At 35.5% G+C, this 24,848-nt stretch overlaps 1 protein-coding gene across 4 annotated transcripts in view; it reads right to left on the reverse strand.

Annotated features, from left to right (window-relative positions):
• Window positions 1–24,848, reverse strand: part of LOC117421231 (WD repeat-containing protein 7-like) — a 217,864-nt gene that overhangs the window by 4,853 nt on the left and 188,163 nt on the right. For all 4 annotated transcript variants that reach the window (XM_059024567.1, XM_059024573.1, XM_059024571.1 and 1 more), the window contains one exon: window positions 4,776–4,880. In XM_059024567.1, coding sequence (XP_058880550.1) covers window positions 4,776–4,880 — 105 coding nt within the window. The remainder of the gene's footprint in view (window positions 1–4,775; window positions 4,881–24,848) is intronic.

The following is a 24,848-nucleotide window of genomic DNA, read 5'->3' on the forward strand; positions in this document are numbered from 1 at the left end:
TTCATTTTACCCAAACACATACCTATAAATAGTAAAACCAGAGAAACTGATAATTTTGCAGTGGTCTCTTAATTTTTTCCAGAGCTGTATATATATATACACACAGTATATATATTGTGATTGAGCAACCACTCACTCATGTTCTTTGCCTCTTTCAAACAGACCCAGCACACAGAGAAATGGAGTTTAAGCACTTACAATCTATTTTTAATAAACAAAAATAAATTAAAACGAAAACAAACACCTAGCTCTTCTCGAGCACTAACTAAACAGACCAGGAACCTAACTAAAAACAGGACAGCTAAACTGTTTTCCTGTTAAAACAAACACAACAAAAACTACACACAGTACCTTTTTTTCTCTTGATACGCTTGAGTGACCGAAGCGAGGAAGGATTAACCCCCTCCCCCACTGTGTTACTATATATATATATATATATATATATATATATATAATTGCACTAAACTGCACTTAGATCATATAATCATAAGAGGAAAAAACAGTAAATATTGTAATTAATAATACAATGCCTGCATTTGTTGCAGTGTTAAAACATGCAGTAGTTGCTATTACCTTTTGTAGGCTGGCTCAGCGGCAAAAGTGTCAGAGACTGTAAATCACAGCATCTCTAGCAGGGAGTGTGCCAGTGTGGCTGACATTTTCACAATTTAAATATTTAAATCATCTTGAGTAATAACCCTTTTAAGATGACTAATGTTACTGATTTTCCTGCATTAAGAGTGCAGGATACAATGCAGGAGGAGGAGATATCACTCCATCTTAAGGTCACTGGAAAGGAGTCATGTAAAGAAAAAAAGAGTGTATATTTTATAAATAGCATTTTAGCTTTACTACATTCCCATAAGAAATGTATTATGTTATCCATCTTAAAAACAGAACGGGTGACCCTTTCTTTTATCATAAAGACTCTGTAGCTGTACCAGGTGCTCTTATATAAATCTACCATTTGCCTAAAGTGATAATTTTCACTTTCTGGGACAGCTGAAGACAGAAAGGGCACATACTGTTATTAATGGTCAGTTTCAATGGCTTCAGTACAATATGGAGCGATGAACCACGCTGCCCAAGACTTTGCGGAATTTAAGTATTGATCAGTACTGGGAGTGTCCATGCTATTTAGGAACAAAAGCTAGGGTTTTAATCCACAACATTCTGCAATGAGATCCACAAGGAAAAGCTCCCAGCTGTGAATGGGCATTTGCTATTAATGAAGTCCACAGCCGTTGTGACACTGATCACATCACCCTTGAGAACCAAATGTATTTATCAGATGAGCCTGAATGATTTTAGACATTCTTTTTTTTCTAAAGAAGATCTACAGTAGTCAAAAATATCAATTGCATTGATTGCTGCAATTAGTATATGTTAGTGCACTGTGTCTTTGTGTGGAGATACTTTCTGAATTACACTGCGACTGCTTGCAGTTTTTAGACTATGTCACTGCAATACAATGGGTTACCAAGATTTCATTTTATCCCATCAGCGTGCACACACTAGGTCTGCTAGGACTAAATCAAAAATCGATTTTTCAATTGATTCCATTCCTCATTATATACATTGATATAAATACTGGATAATAGATTCAATAATTACATTTTTGTTACATGCATATTTAATAACATTATTTAAGTTTATCAACAAAACTGCACTGAACGCCCTGCCTTACTATTTACAGTATTTCTGCCAAAGACAAGCAGTGGGCGTGTTCTTCTTTTCCTGCTGTCACAAAGCATTTTATGAATGGGTATACAGTCGTTCAAGAATGAAAACCTGCCTCTTTTTGATGACATCATCAGCATTATTAATGTTCCCTGGTTGCCGTCAATAGCTGTTTCAAAAAGAAAAACAGAATCCACCGACAGTAGCTTACTACCGAAACCCGAGTCTGCAGCTGCCAGTCACGGGCAGTTTACAAAAACTGATTCCGATGCCCCTGTCATGTCTGTCAAAAATTCAGGACATGTTATAAATTAGAAAAAAAAAAAAAAAAAAAGTATTTTTTAAATAAATACTTTGCATTTTCAATTTGTTTGGCAACGATGGTAAACACATTTCCATACGCACACATAAGATTTCCATTCTTAAATGCAGGACCAAAAATAAATAAATAAATAAAAAGCACTGTAGCAGGATGTTGAATAATACTGTAATTCTAGTAATAATAATAATAATAATAATAATTTTGAACTATTATTATTCTCAACTATTATTATTATTATTATTATTATTATTATTATTATTATTATTATTATTATTATTATTATTATTAAGCCCTGCTTAAAGCAGGGAATCAATCAGGGTGAGTTTATGTTTATGAATCAGTGAAAGTTTCACACCGTATTGCACACTGTACACAAAGTGGATCATTTTGTGGTGCGTGAAAAAAAAAGAAAAAAAACTGAGGTTCGATCAGTGTTTTTTGCAATACCAAGCAAACCCATATTTCCCACGGACTGCATCAGCAGCACTGGTGTATATTGTAACGCTCCATGAAAATGAACAGGCTCAGACAGGCAGTATTCATCCAAACTGTTTCTTGTGAAGACAGGTAAAAGAAATAAAAAGAAAAGGACCGCTGTCAGCCACGGATCACGGCAAAGAAATAATAATAATAAAATAACTGTCTATTCTCAGTCTCTCAGTTGCTCTCCGCTTCACAGCGCTGTTTCAAAATGATTATGACAGAGAATATGTTCTTGTGTGAGTATATATTTACATTAAATATTTTCCTTCATATAAAGCTACAGATTTATTTATTTTTTTCTTTCAAAATAGGCTTAATAGTGGGTATGTCAAACTGTGTAACAGAGCAAGTGTAGTAATAAAATATGTCTTTAAAAAAATATAGTCTGCCAAGGCTGTCGTTAGTTTCGACTTGACTGTAAGAAAGCGTTCAATAATTCCTAGTTCTCGAAAGCATTTTGCTGTCGTTCACTCTTATAAATATCAGGTTGACGCACAGGACCGACGGAAACTTTATGTTAAAGAGGACAGCAGTATGGAGTAGTGGTTTGGGCTCTTGACTCCTGACCGGAGGGTCATTGGTTCAATCCCAGGTGGGGGACACTGCTGCTGTACCCTTGAGCAATGTACTTTACCTATATTGCTCCAGTAAAAACCCAACTGTATAAATGGGTAATTGTATGTAAAAATAATGTGATATCTTGCAACAATTGTAAGTCGCCCCGGATAAGGGCGTCTGCTAAGAAATAAATAATAATAATAATAATAATAATGTATATAATAATATATATACAGATGAACCTGTTTTATATCACCTCGCTTAATATATTTATTATCATGATTTTTCAAAAACCACTCGCCATGCACCACAGGTTCTTTGAGAAATTACCTCTCTTAATATCATCTCACAAACCTGCATATTGTCATGTTTTGTGCAGCCTGTCAAATGCTGAGGGGTCACTCCAAACCAACTCAACCAGTGCCGTCTCCCGTCCGTCTCAGATTTTCCTAGAAAAATTCACCTGGGGGTTTTCAGACACTCTGTGTTCAGAAATGATAGGCATTATTTTTTTTTAATTTTCCCCTTCGACCTGTGACCTTGCAAAGGTCAACCTAAAGTGAGAAAGGGACCTTGACCAGAAAAAGCACCCTGGGTGCAACTTAGATGCTACCATTATGTGTAGCACCTCGTTCTACTTGTAATGAATAGGGCTTTTCAGAAAAAAATAGCACCCTAAAATCTGCAAAAAATCCAAAATCCCAGATACCATAATATTTTACTTGATGCTTGTAGATCTCATCAATCCAAACATATGTTTGGGTGATTTTCTGGAGTCCCACCACGCAAATTATTATGACCTAAACTTGGTACAAATAGCAAAAATTCAAATTTAAAGGGGGTTTAATGACCAGTGGTGGGACTTGAAACCAAATGTTTTTCACAGAATTTGGAAGACTGGTACCTAAGGGTCTTACAGCAATACTTACATTTTAGGACCCACATCCCCTACAGGATAAAGGGTTAGGCTGAAGTTCGAATAAAACTTGTCAGTTACCCCTCGTCTGGCAATTTGCCAGAAGTGAGTAGGGTGCTCCTAGTAGTTTTTTCTGGTAGCATCTAAATTGCGCCCAGGGTGCTTTTTCTGGTCAAGGTCCCTTTCTCACTTTAGGTTGACCTTTTCACAGGTCGAAGGGGAAATTCAAAAAATAAATAAATAATGGCTATCATTTCTGAACTCAGCCTGTCAGAAAACCCCCAGGTAAATTTTTCTAGGAAAATCTGACACGACGGGCAACAAAATGTTCCTTTTCTCGTTGGCGTGGAATGACCCTGAGTGGCTGAGCTTTACTAAGTAACCACAGGATAGAATTAATTTCCAACGCAACTAACAACTAATAAACATCTCGCTTGATAAACTGACATTTTGCGCAGCCTACTTGATAAGCTCTCATCAGTCGACAATTCAATGTCAATGACACAAACTGTTTCGTTCCAGTTAATGATACAAAACATATTTGTCCTGAAGTGAACTATATGCGTTTGTTTAAATGTAAAGAACGACTAAATGTACAGTATTAAGACTCTTTAATTCACCGTTAGTTTTCTTAATTTTTTTCTTGCAATTGTAATGTGCTGTCATAGGCAAACGTGAAACCCGGTTTATATCATGACCTGCTTTATATCACAAATAATGCCTGCAAGGCAATCATGATATAAAGTGGGTTCATCTGTGTGTGTGTGTGTGTGTGTGTGTGTGTGTGTGTGTGTGTGTGTATAGTTAACTTCTTACCTGCCAGAAGGAAATATGACTGTCTGCATTTGAATATGTAGCTAGGTAGCGCCCATCTGTAGCAAATGACACTGCCGTTATGGGTCCCTTATGACCATGGATCGTCTGTAAGGAGGAATGAAAGGGTGTTAGTTCAGTTAATCAACAGTGTGCTTCTACACTGTAAGTACTCACGTGGACCTACTAAGGACACAATTAGGAAAACATTACCTTTTTTTTATGGAGAATGCAACACGGGTATATTCATGTTAACAAGAGAGAAGACACATACAATTAGTGAGCTTTCAGACAGTTTAAGAACCACACTGCCACATGCCCAATGCAATGCAGTCACCAATATAACATTTGGTTCAAACTCCCAAAGAAATACCTCACAAAAGGAGTTATTTTTTGAACATTTGGTTACTAATTTACTATATACTAAGATCAATGGTTCTCTTCACATTCCATTAATGTACTTCAGTGGAGCTTTTTATATTTGATTGATACTTAAAACAGACCACAGATCACAACATTGCAACAAAAATAAGGCACATAATTCTGCCTCTGTGTGTATAACTTAGCGACACTCATTTTATTAACCAATATAACACAAATTGCATTATGATGTGAGCTGAGGGCCAGAACTCACAGAGGCCTATTAAATCTACCAGCATAAATACTATTCAGAATCCAGACTCACCTCGGCAACCACTGTACTAATGCAGCTAAAGGTTTACTTTATAACACAAAATGAGCAAATCTCAGATATATGCACATATCTCATAAGAATGTATTAGAACAGAACCCCCCACCCCCACCTTTAGGATAATGTATACCTTTCATTGACCAAGAATAAGATAGCAAACTGGTGCATTTATACAGAGGGAAATCAGAGAATCAACTGCAAGATAGATGCAAATATGCTTATGTTAATGCTTTATAAGAATGCTCTCAAAATGACAGGTTTACCTCGAGAGGCTGGAGTCTCGATTAAAGGTTGATATTTATCATAATAACTTGCTAAAGTTAGTAAACTGAGTGCAAATGTTGTTTGCGAAAAATGTGTGCATTTTAGCCTTAGCGGGAATGCTGATTAAACCCTATAAGGGTAATTTGTTTATGACAATGAAACAAGCCTGTCAACAAGACAGAAAATAACACTGTTTTTATCTCATTCTATCTTTAAAATATCAATATACCTTCAATTATTCTGTCAGCCTATCTTGCAAAGTTTGTGACAGTACTCTCTAGTGAAAAGTACAATATCAGTACATGATTAGTTAACGTAATAAGCCAATTTTCACCACGGGCATGGACAGAACAATTAACTTCCACGTACCACAACATGCCACACATGCTCGTCACGGGACGAGACTAACAATAACCACATTCATTTTTAAATACCAACAGATTTATTGCTGCAGGTACTGTAATTTTGAAATGTTAGCTTGTGGACTTTGGAATCAATTAGCAAACAATTAAACCATGAAATAACACAACAGGAATATGGGTACCAGGATCCTGTTGAATAAATGCCAAAGTCTACCAGATCTCTCACTTGATTTCCAGTCAAAAGAATAATAGACATGTTGTAAATCGACAAAAAAGCAATCTCAGCTTAAACGCCTATTGACAGGCACAAAAAAACAACTGGGATTAACCACATTTTTAGATAAACAGAGCAATGGTAAGCTTCCCTCTGTTAAGAATTTATATATACAAAATAAAAAATAATAAAAAAACTCTCTTCTCTGGATTTTTTTTTTGATGCCTGGCACATGCTGGAAGCATGAAGTGACCTTGAGCGGCAGTATATTAAAATACATTTATCACTAAAACTGCACGCTGGCTGTAAGTCAATATCTGCCTCTCATTTGTAAAGAGCTTCCCTGCTGAGATACCCTCACTGCGATTCACTTCCACTTCCTACAGAAGACAACAAGCTTGCAAATAAAACACCTTCTTTTCTGAATCCTACACAGTCATACTAAATTAACTGACAGATGCGGCCATCCAAGTATTACTTTTTATAACAAAGGCCTGTTTACCAATACTGCGGGAGATATGAAGACTTGCACACCTGGTGAGTTTAAAGGTGTAGTGCCCCATGTGTTTCTTCTTTCAGATAATGGTTAAAATACAAGAGCTGATGTGTCATCTAGTTTAGTATAGATGGATTTTCATTGAACACAAACTCACAAACTGTCTTAATTTGTTGAAATTTTGCCTAACTTGAGACAAATACAAGTTAGGTTATCTTAAAAACGTGATCAGCAGCAATTAATCATGGCTGTGAAAGGAGCTACGTCACTGTAAATTGTTGATATTGCTTAAGAATGTGTATAACAGCTCATATTTGGAATATACCTTTTCCTTAAAGACAATAGATATGGAGTTTCATGATTTAACTGAATAAATAATGGAGAATCGAATCAAAATACTAATCAGAAAATAACATTCTTTGTTGTCTAGAAGATGCTTTGCATGACTGTGCATAGTATTGTACATAGACTACATGCTTTGATTTTAAGTGCAATTACAGAAAATAACCTATGTTCAACGCGACTTTGTTATGAAAACACAACTGTGAAGAAGATCCTACATCTCAGTGGGTTCTCATATTTTAAGATTTTTAATAGACATTGTATTCAGGTAAGTTAACTATATATTGTGATTAAATCACCTTATTTTAAAAAATGAAATGATTTAAAACACTGAAATTAACACTATAGGGTCCGACCCATGTTAAATATCCCGTCGACCACCTGGCCCTTTAAATCTTTTTACTCAGGCACTGTACTATTTTTATTTTTTTTCGTGTGCGCATTTGTTTGATTACAATTGCACTTTCTGTTAAAATCTTGATAAAATCTCATATTAGCGGTCATAGTGTCTGCTACAAAACTCCCCAAGAAAATACAAAAATATGGTCTATTGCTGGGTATGGGACTTTACAAATAGGAAATGCATTCTTAGCTAAGCATTTCCTGACTTCATAATCAATAACATATAATCCTATAAAAAAGGAAGCAGGGTGCATTAGAAATAATGCAAAATAGGGCTTTTTTTAATTAAAGTATGAATTCCTCACTCTCCCAACATCAGCCTTTCACAAATAAAACTGTGCAAGAGCGTATTGGTTTTAAGTTGCCAGTTTGCTTCCTGGAGTTTAATGAATACTGTATTACAGACGAGTAAAAAACTTGGAATATGATTCCAAAAAAACCCCACTTTCAATGGGGTACGTTTAAAAAAATAATACAAATAAAGTTTTTTTTTATACCTATACCTTAAACTTTGGGTTATGCATGTTCAGCTATTGACACGTGTTTGTGTACACAGGTACCAGTAATAATTAACATTTTCATCAGTCTCCAGCAATCTCCTTCAAGCTATCTGTCGCTTGCTCCCAATAGCTTTCCCTGCGCTCAGGACAGATCACTAGAGGCCTCCTGCTTATTATATTCTATAAATAGAGACACTGTGCTCCGTGTTTCCAATTACTGGTGTGGCTATCCCTATTATGGCACTCTATTGAATTATTTCACTTCAGGAGGGGAGGGCTTACAGTAGCCTCATAATCAGCCAGTGAAAGATGTGATATTATACATAAGAATTTTTTCTTGCTGGAGGCCAAATCTTGTTATGCATTGTGACAGAGTGTGCACTCCCTCCTTCATTCTGTGGGGGGGGGGGGGGGGGGGGTTTATAATAAGAAAGCTTTTTATTTTGATTAGGAAGGTACTTACATGCTTAATTGTTTGAATATAACACTGATGTCTTTGTGAGCTTTAGGGAGGCAGTCAAATGGTCTCAGAGACACAAGGTTTAGACAAGTGCTGTGGTGGCAGGTTTGTAAAATTACTGCCACAAAGGGGATCATTATGTCACAGTGTTTGATCTTTATAATCCGGAAACCAGACAGGTCATATGACCACAATACGGCAGCGTGAAAGTATTTCAGAAGGTTAGCTTCTGATACTTTCTGTATGCTAGTAGCGGAAGATATTGTTGGATAACAGAACCTGAGTGTCGTGGACAAGCCATGAGGTTTATGATGATGGCTGTTTAAGGTGATCAACAGCCAATTTCATTTCAATAGTTTTTTTATTTGACCACGTTTTTATGTAAGGTCTGGGGTTTCTGGATACTAAATACAAGACAAAAAAAAATCAGTGTACTTATAACAATGTACTTTATAACAACTCCACATTTTGAGATGCAAATGCTGAGGGGCAAATTGTAGATACTCCACTTCTACTCCTTCCTCCAGCAGTCACTATAGGCAACGGTGCTGAGGGGCTATGTGAAATCACAGGTGACAGACAGCAGCTTTACTTAAAGCACCAGGGCTAATGTGCTTTTATTCAGCTCAAGCAAAGTCAAGTTAATCTGAACATCTAGCTCAGTAATTTTCTGTATGTACGAATGATCATTTTTGTTATCATATCTCTTTTGCTCATATGACTATACCATCTGCTAGTATCAGATCAACATTAATTGAAGATAATTATTAAATAACAGTCCTGCTTATTTTCTGCTCTCTGGTGTTCAAAATACTCACATCCACATCTTAAGGAAAGTTGTTTTCATTGAAGATTGTTCATACACCAGTCAATGACACCTAGTCACAAACATAATCCATATCACTTTGAAGACATTTCTTAGTGATCAAAAACTTTAATCTGAAGGGGTAATTGTAGAAATAAGTGTCTGTGTGAACATTTGGGATCACATGGTGACGACTTATTATTATTACAGACTCCTTTGTTGCTAAATCTGTTTCTGTTTGCAATATATGTTTGCTGTTTTCAACAGATTGGGCTTGGTCTTACTAAAAAAACCCCTTCAAACATTCATTCATGGCAATTCTATCACACATATTCAAAATTTAAGATACTGACCTAGTTGAAGATTATTAAAAAAATGACTATACAGATAAAAAATAAAAATAAACAGGGTAACAAAAGATGAAGGTGTTTCTAATTTATAGCTGTTCTCATCATGACAGCTGAGGAAATGTATTTCATTAAATAAAACATCACTTCATTAAGAAGCACTCACGGCTAGCACCTGATCTTGTCCAGACTTTTCCCAGGGTGAACTTGTGTCACCAAGAAGCTCAGCAAGACGCACTGCAGCTATTCTCACTGTCCAGCTCACTCTCCCAGCTACAGTATACATCATTTACCATTCAAGCCACACAGATTACAGCAATAAAAGGATGGCAAAAACAGGGGTTTGATGGCTGGCAAAAACACAGGGCAAGAGTGGAATGCCAAACACCGAGTACAACAATGACTCAGATAGGGAGTTGCATACAGAAATTACATAAACAGTAAACACTGGCACTGTTGCTATAGCCTACATTCAATGTAAACTGACTTTTGAAATGAGTTTGGATAGATATTTTAATATTTAAATGGTCTATATTAAGGAGTTATTTTAAGATAATAAGGCAAATATTAAGATTAGTGCATTCTCAGTACAGGGATAGCTGCAAAAATCATCATGCATATACTGTCCATGGAATCTATATGGCCAAGTTCTGCTTTAAGGCAGGGCTCTTCAACTAGTTTTTTAAGGGAGCCAGATTGGAAAAAAAGTTAGGAGTAGGCAGGCCAGAAGTATTTTACTCTGCACATTTTTAAGCAATATAATAAATATTATATCACGTAATGTTAGTATATACATTTTAACATATGAATAGTACTTTAATAATAGAACAGTGTGAACATTTAACAGAGTATGATTATAAACATTTTACAATGTATGTGACATATTAATAGTATAACTGTTATACTACAATATATACTATTATATACTGTATTATACAGTCTGAGAGCGAGAACTCTGTGACAATGTGGCCGTAAGTGACTGAAAAAAAGTGTAAAAATGCACACAAAAAAACTCTAAATCAGACAATATGTGAGTGTGCCACTTAAAACAAATAAACTTGTCTTTGTTTCTATTCCATCTCTGACACAAAAATGAAAACTTGAGTGAGTAAGTTAAAAACAAACAGATTAGTCCCATGGAAAGGGATAACAGTAGCATGTGGGAAATTTATGTAATCATGTTTCTACGTTTTGGTTAATTTTCCAAATAATGACATTTTATGTTTCTGTCCAAACTGTTAATCTCCTTTGTATTGTATACTTTTTAATGAATCTCAAAAAACATTGGATTAGGAAAAGAAATCTACATTCATGTATGCCCATTAAACTGACATTTCTTTAAAAAGAAATACTCGATTGTACAGTGTGTATAGGTTTAGAATTAAGAATAAAGTCTATAGGACAGCGCACACATACAGTATTTTTGAAAATAAAATTACTGTACATTTTAGCACCATTAAGTGCTTGTCGTATTGGTCATGTATGATATAATGACATTAAAGATTTCGCAGTCAATATTTTTAAATGAATGTATAATGAAAAAATAAATGCACAAAAAAATGTTCTGCTGTCCATACATTAAAATTGACATTTGAATACCCGATGTCAGTGTGAGTATACAAAACGAAAAACGACTAGATATTTATACTTCAGAATTTTACAAAAATTGCACTTCTTTCCTTGAGCCACCTTAATCACATTGTATTCCTTAACTACTGACACACAGTCATTGCACAATAAACACATTGGCTTTGCGTTCGGTACAGTTGGCAAAATAAATAAGTATTTATTGGTCCACTTATTGTTGAATCTATGATTTTCACCATCAAGTTTTCTCTTCTTGCTAGCTATGTTATATCACTTTCAAAATAAGACAGATTTTTTTTTTTTTTTTTAAATAGCAACACGAGTAAAAAAATAAAATCACCCACAGAGTATGCAAAGTGGAACTCAATAGAACTGGCTGTGTGAGTCGCACTGAGTGGTTTAGTGACTGGAAAGGGATGGTGTGAGACGCGTGTTGCTTTGCTGGATACAAAAATAACACATCTATATCACAAATTGATTTACGATGCTACTGTTTTTGTTTTTTGTTTTCCATATTTATTTTAGTTCATTTTTATAATGACTGACTGTCGGTGGGCCAGTTGAAGCCCTGCTTAAAGGCAACATCCTGCTTTGTTGTTTAGAAGTATTTTATTTGACTGTCACAAGCCCTGTAGGTTTGTTTCTCACTAACTCATTTGGTAAGGTATACCTTTGAGTTACAAACCAGTGTGACTATACTGCATAAAAACAAAGTGATGCCTGAAAACATAATTTGCCAATATAGTGCTAAACAATCACAATCATGTTTTACCATTTCTTAATAAAGAATAATGTAAAACTGGGGTTGATCTCAGCACTCCCTTATTCAATTGCCTGATATAAAGTAACAGCCACAAAAGAGGTCTGGAAAACAGTAATGGCCCTACAGGTCATCCACAATTACAAAACTGATAAATGTATTTATCAAAAATCATTCAGCCAGGAAAACCACTTAAGACGAGGCATCTTATTTCCCATAGTATCCTGGGAGACGGTGCATGTAGCATGTAGACAGCAATCACCACAGCTTACAGCAAGCAAACACACCCAAACATACAACTATCAAACACTTATATACCACAGAGAATACATAGGAATATGGAAACCGTACTGTACATATGAACGCCACACATTGGAGGCAGCATGTCTTCCGATAAACACGTTGACAGTTGCTGATTAATCAACCAAGCCCCTAGTAAAAAAAAAAATTATAATAATTAACGGTAATGATCGGAGATCTGTTCAGCCTGCCTCTGCTGTTTATCATACTAGAGAACCAGTGGCCATGTCTGTGGTAAGAGAGGAACTGGTGAGAGCAGGTATTCTGGGAGCTACTTTCCCATTCACGACGAGCCATCAATTATCTTTATCACATAACAGTATCTCATCTCAGTCCATTATCAAGATGGAGTCTTATTTTAGCTGGACTACAGCCCCTATCTGTTTATCAACCCCAGCTGCAGTGCCAGAGAGTGACTGAAAGGCTGTGAAATAATCAATAATAATCATCAAATTGTGGTCGACAGGTTGTGGGGATGGAACTTTGCTGAAACCTCAACAATTCTGATGCGGATAAGATTTAACCTTTCCCATACCTTGTCACTGTAAAGCCGCCCAGACTTGACCTCAAAACAGGTTAGAAAAGCTAGACCAAATCTCAAAGGACTTGATTATCAGAACATTTAATTTTGCATCATAAGGGTTTCAGACTACAGTTTCTATAAACTAACGAAGCAATATTAATTAAGTGTGTGTGTATGAATATATATGGTGGGGGTGGAAAAACAAATCAATTAAAAATAAAAAACCTGAAAAGTCTTCATTAGATAAGTATTCACCCCCTTTGCTATGACACTCCTAAATAAGCTCAGGTGCAACCAATTGCCTTCAGAATTCACACTGCTGTGCAAAAGACATGTTTCATTGTTCAACTCTGATGCAACAATTTACTCAAAAGCCTCCACTAATGGTTTCTACTATTATAAAAACCTTGACTTGCATAAAGAAGGAAAAACATTGAGTGAAATAGCTCGTATCAAGGTGTGGTATCCGATGCATAATCAACAAGTAGACAGAAAGATCACCTGTCATTGACAAACCCAGGACTGGAAGACCCAAAAAGCTGTCTAAAAAGGATGAGCAATACTTGAAGAGTATATCATCACTCACACAGAACGAAGACAAGCGTTGAATTGACAACAGAACTGGCAGAAGGCACCGGTGTCGTTGTCCATCAAATCAACAGTATGAAGGTCTTGAAAGGACTTAAAGGATGTGTTGCAGTAAGAATACCTCTGTTAAGAAAGGGGAACAAGACTAAAAGGCTAAAATATACACAAGAACACAGAAATTGGACTATAGAACAATGGTCAAAGGTGCTGTGGACTGTTGATGGATGGACAAAGACACCTGTGCCTTCTGCCAGTTCTGTTGTCAATTCAACGCTTGTCGTCTTTCTGTTCCTTAAGGATATTATCTTTGGGGCTCCTGAGTGACGCATGCGCGTGGAGTGCAGGATGCGCCCTATAGCCTGCAGATAGCAGGTTTGAATCCAGGCTATGTCATTGCCGACCGTGACCGGGGGTTCCCAGGGGGCGGCGCACAATTGGCCGAGCACCGCCCAGTTATGGAGGGCTAAGGTTGGTGAAAGACTGTCTTGTATTTTGCCCATATTTCAAAATATATGTAACAAAATGTTCAGTGAGTGTTGTATGGTCCTTCAGGTAACAGAATACAATGTTTTGTGCCTTTATCTCTTGAAGGCACTAAACGGAATACATAATAATAATAAAAAAGCTAAACAGTGTTGAAAAAAAAGAGAGGTTTTTGTGGTTTGTGAAGTAGTTTATATACTTTACCCAGACTGTTCTGAAAATAAGAACACCAATTCCAAGTTGCTAATGTAAAAAAAAAAATCAATTTTTTGTGACTTTTTATAGGAGGCGTGAAATACACCCCACTGAAAAATGCTTGGTCCTTAAAGGGTTAACAAGATTTGTAAAAAAGTTTCAAGTCTATAACAAAGGAAGGGAAATTAATTTTTGGTTGGATAATTCATTTTTAGATGCACACTGTTAGTAGTTGAAACTGTATTGTATGTTTCTTATCCTGTTTTTGTTTCAGAAAAGTTGTCAGGTTCTCAGTGCAACACATACAGCACAAAAATTGAAAAATCTACCAATGTAATTATTTAATTTAATAACAACATACCACAAAACGTATATTGGAGACTCATCGTGTATATTGATTCAGACACTGATTGTATTACTGGTACAGAAAGTGACTTGCTGGTTATTCATAAATAAATAAAATTCCCTGAATCGCGCAAACTGGTATTCAGATCATATATCATCTTTTGAGGTGCAGTACCATGGCAATATCACCGATATTCAAAAAGTAACTAGTTATAATTTGCATTCTCCTGTTGTTAAAGAATCGCCTAAATAATCTGCCTGAACCGAACGTAATTCCAGCATTCATAATAATCGTTTGACGGGTGTGTGTTACTGTCATTGGTGAAATTCTGTTCTTGACTTCTTGTTTTGTTAAATACTGTGGGATCAAGTGATCCTGCCATTCCCCTTGATTCTGGTTGATGATACACTGTGTATCATGTGACAGTAAGCAGGAATTTTAGAATGGGCTTATAATGTCAGCAGTAATTGAGAGCCTCACTTTTACCTAGAGATCATCAAAATCCAGCGGTTACTTACAAGAATAACAGTTAAATATGGCACATTTATATCTGTGGAGGCAGGGGGTTGTTTCAGAGAGATTGCATTGTGTATCAAGCATTGTCTTAAACCAGTTATCACATTAAGTGGATTAAACTGCACTGTAAGAAAACAAGTCACTGGAGATTGTAAGTAAAGATTGACCAGAAGGTGAGTTTGAGAAACAGTTTCAGTCTTAACTGCCGTATATATTATTAGGGGCTGGGTGTGGCCTGTTTACAGAAAGAGTATCCTAAATCCCACCGCTATGGGGGCAAAGCTCGCCTGAAAAGCCATCTGCTGCAACTTTGATCAGGTCCTGTGAACTGCAGCATGTCAGCTGGAAAACACCACTCTCTTTCAACACTTAACTCCAATAACTAAGTGAAGACAATATCCTGTGGTCACTACGCTCAAACCTTAGTTGGAGGAATTTTGAGGACCCTCAAATGTGTTTGCCTTTTTAATACATACTTATTATTATTATTATTATTATTATTATTATTATTATTATTATTATTATTATTAAATGCTGTCTCTGTAAAACATCAATACTGCTAGTCCAAAATCAAATGAAATTGGATATATTTTTTCATAAACAAAATTGGGGGGCATTCTGATTTACTGTATGCATTTTTATTATGTAATGTAGTTGCTTGTTATTCACCTGTTATTTCTTTATTTGGTATAATAATTATACCTTTAAATAAAAGCTTTCAGCTAAAAGCATTATCAGGTTATAATTTCCCTATTATTATTATTATTATTATTGTTATTATTATTATTATTATTATTATTATTATTATTATTATTATTATTATTATTATTATTATTTTACTAGTTCCCTGAAGTGCAGGGCACAATTTGTTCTCTTCTGCTTCCCTTGATTCTGTTATCACTGAAAACTTGTTGGTAGATGTCCTGTTAGCTGTCTTGTACAGTGAACATACTGTAAGATACTTAAATGATCTGAACTTAACAAATCAATGTTGTAAAGAAACAAAAGTCTGTTGCAATCCCCTAATTGTCTTGAACAAATGGACCTTGATTTTCTTCTTTAAGTCCACGACAGCTGTTTAAAAAGTCTGTCTTTCAATTAACAGTGATTTGGTTTTATTCTATATTATATAATAGAGATGCTGGAATTTAAATAGAGCCTAGAGTGCTGACAGCTTTAAGTAGAATTAGCTATTGAGGTATTATTGATTTATTGCATCTGTTAAATCATTATGCAATGGTATAATTAATGTTGGTCAAACCTGTAAAAGAAGCTGGAGTATTTCCTTGGTTTTTAATGTAGACTACATGTGTTTGTGGGTGTGTGTCTCACAGAGATATGTCAAGCTATTTCTTTTGCTGTCTCAGCTTGGAATCTTGATCAGTCATATAGAAAACTTCAATGTAATGTTTGGCAAAGCACTGCTCTATCCACACACACACACACACACACACACACACACACACACACACTGCTGTGCAAAAATCTTAGACATGTTGCATTTTTCTACTCTGATGCATTATGAGCATCAACAATTTACTCAAAGCCTCCACTAGTGTTTTCTACTACTATAACAACCTTGACTTGCATAAAGAAGGAAACACATTGAGTGAAATAGCTTGCATCAATGGTATCCTGAATGATTTTATTAATGTAGAGCCTTTTGTTAAAAAACAAGTACAATGCATGGTTTAGAACTGAGCATTTATTTTAAAAGTAAATAATACTGAGAACACCTTTATTATATAAACTGAATCACTGTCAGCAAATTCTGATTCACCAGAATCAGATGCCAGTATTTCTGCCAATGATGATTAATCTAATCGTCTTGCCATCTTGAAATGAAATTCTGTAGAGTGGAAACGTTTTTATTATTGTGTGCATATCACTTTATTGTACATGATGAATAAACATAAACACAGAATATTCTATTATCAAAGCGGTGTTTAACAAACAGCAAGAACTGCAGAAAAAATAGTGCTAAATAAACTACAAAATCAAACTATTATTATAAGCAAACAGTAAAATTGCAATGCCATAATACACGTTTATTCTCAGGATCTCAATAAGCATGGACACTACTCGATTATTTTTTCAAAATAAATATTTATAAATAAAATAGTTCTTTATTCCATTAATATCATTAATAATAATAAAAAAGTAACATATACATTTTGTTCATAAAAATCATCCCCTTAGATCCACTCATTTCTTGATGTTTATAAATGTTGTAAATATATATATATATATATATATATATACATAATAAAACACGAGACAGAATATATGTTCTAATATAATTATAAGTCAAATACAACAGATTTAGTGTTTAGAGGTATGAAAACAAACAAAAAAAACTATCAGGGGGTGATATGCGTTTCCAACCTGTACAGCAAAGTATGGTGGCCCAGTAAGTCAATAAAACAAAGCGCTTTTTTATGGTGTTTAACCGATCACAGGCCCAGAAACATACTTCAGTATGATCGTGTAGACACGATCACGGTCCTTAAAGGGTTAAAGAAACAGGAATTGTTTTTACCCCCAAAAAACTGTCCAATGGCAAACGTTTTGTAAGTAAATTAACAGGATGAGTGTTAAATGTTAAAAGGTCAACCACTATCATAACGTTGCCTGTTTTAAAGCTTTTAAATTATTTGGAATTGTAAACAGAAAATATTCGTTCAGCATCCTAAACACAATTACTTTTGATCTTTCAATAAGGGAGAGGTGTAAATGCATTACAGGAATGCCTTACAGATCATGTAGCCTTACCTCAGTGTCTATGACTGATTACATCTTAATACAAACGTTCGCTGTATGTTCACTAGCGGAAGCCCATTCTAGTAATAAATAAAAGTAAAGATCTGGGGTAAATTTCAATAGTATGTAATTAAAACTGGTATTCTGAATATCAATTACTCATTCATATATTCATGGCTATTCTATACAGTTCCTAAATTAGAAAATGGTTTATAATGTGATAATAAAATTATCTGTTTTCTAATTTTGTACACGTCCCGTTAATATTGGTAAACTTGAAACATTTTAAGAGGCCTGCTATTTAACAGTACTAGTCTTTACACCACAATACAGTTGGACCCCAAACATGACACACTTACTATCAATGTGGAATGACTGGAATTACATTTTCTCTTCATTTAACTGTCGAGGTCAATACTACACTGAATATTGGCTGTTGCCATTTGGAAAACTTTGTGTAACATAGAGAACATAAGCTCCACCAAGTCACTTAGCATTGGTATTAAATGGGTGGATTATATTTAGTGTAATACAGCACACAGTACAGGGAAAGCTCATTAAAATATTTAGCATATTTTAAAGAGGAGACAATTACTAAACACAATGTTTGTTATTATTGTTTTACAGCATGTATGGGGTTCAAATCCCCATCCAGCTAAAACCTGTGAGTAATGTGGCCATCCCCCAATTAATCAAGTAATAAAAGAACGAAGCAGTACAGTGTCTATTTCCTGGTCTGGTCACCCACAAGCTATCTGTGACATTTAGATCCTAATACAACAAATACAAAATACACACAGGGTCAGAGTGTACCCCGCCACACAGGGATACCGAAATATTTATTAAGCAAGTTGTCTGGGGGTAATGCACAATTAGTCCTGTTCACAGAGGTTATCAGGCAACAAACTCCACAACCCTAATTGTACTGCTTCCCTAGAAAATTGACCATTTTGGGGACCATTCTACTTGTGAGCTGGCATGCTGATTAAAATATTTAGCATATTCTTAAAGAAGAGGATATCATTGAAGAGATGATATTTAATAAGGGGTGTGAGTGATGACAATTAGGCAATAAAATCACCACGCACAGTCTTTCTGAAAATAATTTGATGTAATTTGTGTTGGTACTGTACATGCTATACTGGGAGTAAGGTTTCACAAGTAGTGACTCAAAATTGAAATCTGTTTTTTTTTTTTTTTTGGGGGGGAGAATTCTAACTTTTTTCAGAAGCAAGATCAGGCGGTGTCTGAGGTTGGCCTGTGGCGAGACACTATGTTTTATTATGGTTGTCATGGAGACAGTGTGAAAAATTGAGAGCCACAGGCAGTAGCTGCAACTAAGTCAATAATGCTCACAGAGACATTGTGTAGATAATCAACAACAGAGCCCTTGCTTCTCGCTGTACCACAAACAGCTGAAGGGCAAATCAATACAGCCAAGGGAAGGACACTGACCCTGTTCTATTTCCCACAATACACCATCAATATTACAGAAAAGGACCCAAAAATGTCACCTTTTTATTTAATCTTCAGGTATCTGCTGGGCCCACAACACTTAATGTCCTTTAAAGGCAACATTGTATTCAAGCTGGTGCTTTGCAGGGGTGATGTTTTAATGCATACCCTGCCCTTGGTACCAGTCAGGATTTATATGGATATAAATCTTAACAAAAAAAAAACCCACCTAATTTATAAGCATGACATGATAGGAAAAAAAAAATTACTTTGCAGTCTTGGTAGTGTTTCTTTGCAATCTTTTGACTGTGACACTGATGGCTTCTAAATGCAATTACAGTGCAAGTCATGGGGGGCAGGAGTGATTTCTACAAAAAGAATAAATAATGGTTTGCAATACAAGCCATGACTAGTATGATATTCAATAAAGAAGAGTGTATGTTTTTTAACATTACTTTAAAAAACAATTGTTTTACTAGCAGTCCTGAATTTAACTGCCTCATTTTTTATCTTGATCTTCTTAACTATGTCATTAAAGCAAATGACAAAAAAAAAAACAGAGTCACTTTATAGTCTTCAAGATTTACCAAAAAGTGAGATCCCAGGTGCATTCCTTTTGAGCGTATACTTGTCATTGATCTTTGAAGGGTTAGCGTGTGTACAGTGATTTTTCATAAATTTGATTACTTTGTTACTGTAGTAACATTAGACATATCAGGTAACATTAGGTAATATATCATAACCCTCGTTCCCTGAAATAGAAATGTTATCCATTACCGATTGGGAAATAACTCTGTGTAGTCCGATTTACCTGAGTGCGTAGTTCAAAGCTGCTCGGAGAGACTCCTCTGTGTCAGGCACGGAGTCCCCGCCCACAAGCAGAAGAGATCCACGCTAATTTCTATTCAGGCCCGCTGGAGTGAATGCAGCAACCTTTCAAGTATTAAATGTTATTCCATTACCGATAGGGGTAGTATATCCAAGCAAGTGCAGGACTTACAGCACAGGCCGATGTGCTAAAAAGCACTCTGGTCCCAAAGCCCAGGTTTTGAGGACCCGTGACATAGTGCACATCACTTAAATAAAAAAAAAAAAAAAAGGGTGGTGGTGGAGAGAACCCGCATCTCAGTGTGCGTGCTTTAAAGGGTAAACTGAATAGCTGCCCTTAGCACTCTGGTATAAAAAACATGGTCTGGGCAATCTATGACAACTAGCGTGTAGAAAATAGAAAAAACGTGTGGTGTAAATTCACACTATGGTATATGTGTATCAAACGGTAGACCGAGTAGCTGCCCTTAGCACTCTGGTCCTTAAGACATTCAGTCTATAGAACCTAGTGAAAGTATTGGGGGGGGGGGGTCACCCAAACTGCAGCAATGCATGTGGCACAGACAGATGCACCCTGGAATATTATTATTATTATTATTATTATTTATTTCTTAGCAGACGCCCTTATCCAGGGCGACTTACAATTGTTACAAGATATCACATTATACATTATTTCACATTATACAGATATCACATTATTTTTACATACAATTACCCATTTATACAGTTGGGTTTTTACTGGAGCAATCTAGGCAAAGTACCTTGCTCAAGGGTACAACAGCAGTGTCCCCCACTGGGGATTGAACCCACAACCCTCCGGTCAAGAGTCCAGAGCCCTAACCACTACTCCACACTGCTGCCCCAGTGTGGAGTAATGCCAAAGAGGTTGAGATGCCTCTTGTGTAATGACCAGTGACCTTCTCTGGTCAGGGCAGGTTCACAAATAAGGCTATGGTTTTGGCACAGTAATTTTTAATACATTTCATGGGTGAGTTGCGGCAAAAAACAAGAATTCTCAGAAATGCCACCAAATAATGTCGTTTTAGCTACATCAACATACACAAGAGTTTTTAAATAGTACACCAAATTCAATAATATAACGACTATTGCTTTTGACAAGTTTAAATGTTACTTTAGAGTACAAAACTTAAAGTACATACTTCATAATTTCTGCTCAGTTGAGGGTATTTGACCCTGTGTGACAAGTCGGAATTACGTAATCTTGTGACGTGCGTCATTTTGGAAAGGTACTTAACAGATCAAAAAGGCTTTAACAGATCATCAAACCTTTCACCTGTCATTCTAAAATACATCAAATATCAATCACTGTAACATACCCGCATCTCTCTAAATAATGTTTCGGATTCTCTGTTGGTTGAGAGGATGGATGTACCAACAACGTCGCTTTTATTTTATTTTTTTTTATTATCTTGTATAAGGGGTACAAACTCAGCACATCTACTTAAATGTAAATGTATCCAATTTTGCGAATGCAGTCCGTATTAAAAAAAAGCCTCTGTAAGTTGGTAGACTCCTGTTCTCCGATGCATTTGTTCTTTTCTATTTGCAAAAAAACAGCTCTCACAATTCTTTTGGTATTTTAGCTGTCAGACATTTACATACTTGCTTGCTCACCTATCTCATTCGCTGACCTACATAGCTACACATATCATTATCACATAGCATGTAAATGCAGTTATTAGTAGCTCAGTCAATGCGATTAATTGAAATGCAAATGCTGGTGGTGGGCACCACAATGATTATACAATGCACACTAGTGTGTGTTTGCATTCTGTTCATTGTGGTAATCCCCCCATCATATTTGAAAACATTTTCATTTTTTTTCTATTTTACAAAATCTACATATTTATCTTACGTTCACTGAAAATATTAATATTCATGATTCAGAAAACTATTTGAAGGGTATTCTATTTATATTGTGGTTGATTAAGCCCTGCCCAGACCTGCAAAAGGTGTACACTGTTGATAAAACAATCAAAATGCTTACAACCTACATTCATCCTTCTGACATCAAGCCTTTTTTAAAGATCCATTCTTTGTTTGCAGATGGTGGTGGTAAAATCCCATCCTAAAGTGAAACACTGATTTTTACTTTTTTTTTTTTTTAAATCAACAATGTGAAAAAGACACAGCATGATGAGAAATAAAAGTCGTAGCTAATTTTATTTTACTATATATTGGAGTGATATAAGTAAGGCATGGTTAACCTGAAGCAGTTCTTGCAACTGTGATAATTCTAGCTTCTTGTTCACCACTACTTTCACAAAAGTATGACAGCTCTGATAGAAAACTACATGAGATAAACGCAACAGTTGTTGTTTAAGCCCCCACCCCAGGATCATAAATCATGAAGCTTTTAGATTTGGGTAGTATTGTAGATATTTACCGGACCAGCTGTATGGAGAGATGTTTAATAACCCCTAATTTAATTCAGTACATTGCTATTCAACCAGTTTGTATTTCATATATAAAACAACATTAGAATAAAGTTATCTGAATTCTTGGTAATTAATTTAGAAGCCACTTCTGTACCGGGTTAAGTTTAGCCCAGTATAACAAAATAACTAGACCAGTTCACAGAGAGAACTGCGCCAACAATTCATTTAAGCCTGTACTCTGGACGATCTTTAGAAAAAAAGATTAAATAACCAGCTAACACTTACCACAGACAACCTCTTTCCAATATAGCCAGGGGTTCTATCACAGAATGGATTCCGAAAAGGTTTGGAAAATCAGCAGATAATATACTTTAGCATGTCGACTGAACCAAGGGCAAACCATGCTAGAGGGAAGATTTTCATTGCAGATTCAAGCACATGCATAACGAAACCAGGCTGCCTTATCAATTTACTGCTCCAGCTTTGAACTCTCCAGGCAGAGGCAGTAAAAGGTGAACAACATTTATCCACCCAATTCTTCTTTGTAAAAAGTATAACAAAATGTAGGAATACTTAAACAAATGGCTTCTGTCTTCCCTCAGATCTTTTTATACATACTTATCTATACTTCAATAATTTAGACATTTTGACTCAACGGTCAACTGTCAGATTTCTTAACTGCAAGTTTGTAGAGACTAATTACTAATGCATCTAATTTTTTATATCACCAAACATTAATAGGCCCTGTTCCTTGTTGAATACCAGGTCTTGATTTGTGTTTTGCAAGGGAAAATGTTTTTTTGTTTTTTTTTCTCTATAGTACATCTATCAACGTAATAATACAATATTATTCAGGTTTGTTTTTTATGTTAAGATTTGTTTAATTAAAAACTCCAATTATAGCACATAAACTAATAGCAGTAACATTCATGCAATTCATCATTAATATTGCATCACAGTGTTTTAACTTAGTGAACAATTTTCTGCTTCTTGCTTTCTTATATGTTACTTTTTGTTGCATGTACAGCTATGGCATGAATTTTAGGATTGAGACATAAAAACATTTAAAGAACCATATGAACATAATTTAGATATTTTTTTTAACATCATGTAATCAAAGAAACTACAAAATGATATCGCAAGTGTCTACTGGAAGCCATAACAGTAGTACAGTATTTCATGTTAGATTTCGAAATGTCACATTTTCCAGTTTCTGACAGTGTTTCGTTAAATTAAGTAAAACTACAACGTCTGTAATTCAATATGTTAACTGAACATTATTCAGCAGGTTTCATTCGATTTTATGTTGCAAGATGTGTTCATTCTATAGGGTGATGCAAAACTTTTGGCCATAGCTGTAGTTATTTGCAAGTGATACATATCCCTATGGGACACAGAGCCATCTTGTTTGCCAGTCTGCTCTGGGAAAGATATAAATATACACTTGGAACAGTTTGTCCTGAAGATCACCATGTAAATAAAGTAAAGTTGGTACAACATGGTAGATTTAAAAAAAAAGAAAAAAATAATTTGGTAAAAAAGTTCTGTTGAAAAGCCAAGGCAAGTTTCTAAAGACATGTGAAATGTGAAAATTCAATATAGGTCACAAAAGGTCCACGGGTATACAATACATCCTATGTGGCGATGTACATGAACCAGACAGACTCTGTCCAACAAACATTTGCATCTTTCCAATTCCATGGGGCAATCCTCATCCGCAAATATATCTTAACAGATTCTCATGCACAATTTAATCAAAATCAGAATATCAGACCAGGAATATGCAGCCTTCAGTAGCTCAGCCAATCAGGTGTCAGTACTGTGAAAAAAAAGACTTACAAGACCTACAGTTCTCAAGATATAGTTAAACATGTAACTGTCACATGTGCACATTCGTAATAATAATAATAATAATAATAATAATAATAATAATAATAATAATAACAACCCTTAGTTTACCAGTGATCACCCCTGCTCTTACCCATAAAATACCTGCAGCTCAAACTTGGGAAGCTGTTTTGGTTACCCCTCACTCCCAGTGAATGGCGTGATTGGGCTCCACACACTCTGAGCCTCTCATTAAACTATTGATTGCTCCTTGCCTTATCCATAAAGTTACAGCAGCCTGGGACGTCAATGGCTTTGCAGAGTCTCTCTCTCTCTCTCTCTCTCTCTCTCTCTCTCTCTCTCTCTCTCTCTCTCTCTCTCTATATATATATATATATATATATCTCTATATATCTATATATATATATACACACATACACACACACACAGGAATGAACGCCAATTCCTCTTCTAGTCTGAATAATAAAACTGGAATTTGTACCAAATGATGCTGAAGTGCTTTAATGTGGAAAGTTCATTAGGACACCTAAACTCATGCCACTCAAGTCCTGAGCTAAATTCAAACAGTCCTACAGCCCTCAAGGTATTTTAATTATGTTGACCTG

This window comes from Acipenser ruthenus, chromosome 1 (assembly GCF_902713425.1).
Source record: "Acipenser ruthenus chromosome 1, fAciRut3.2 maternal haplotype, whole genome shotgun sequence".
Lineage (NCBI taxonomy): Eukaryota > Metazoa > Chordata > Actinopteri > Acipenseriformes > Acipenseridae > Acipenser > Acipenser ruthenus.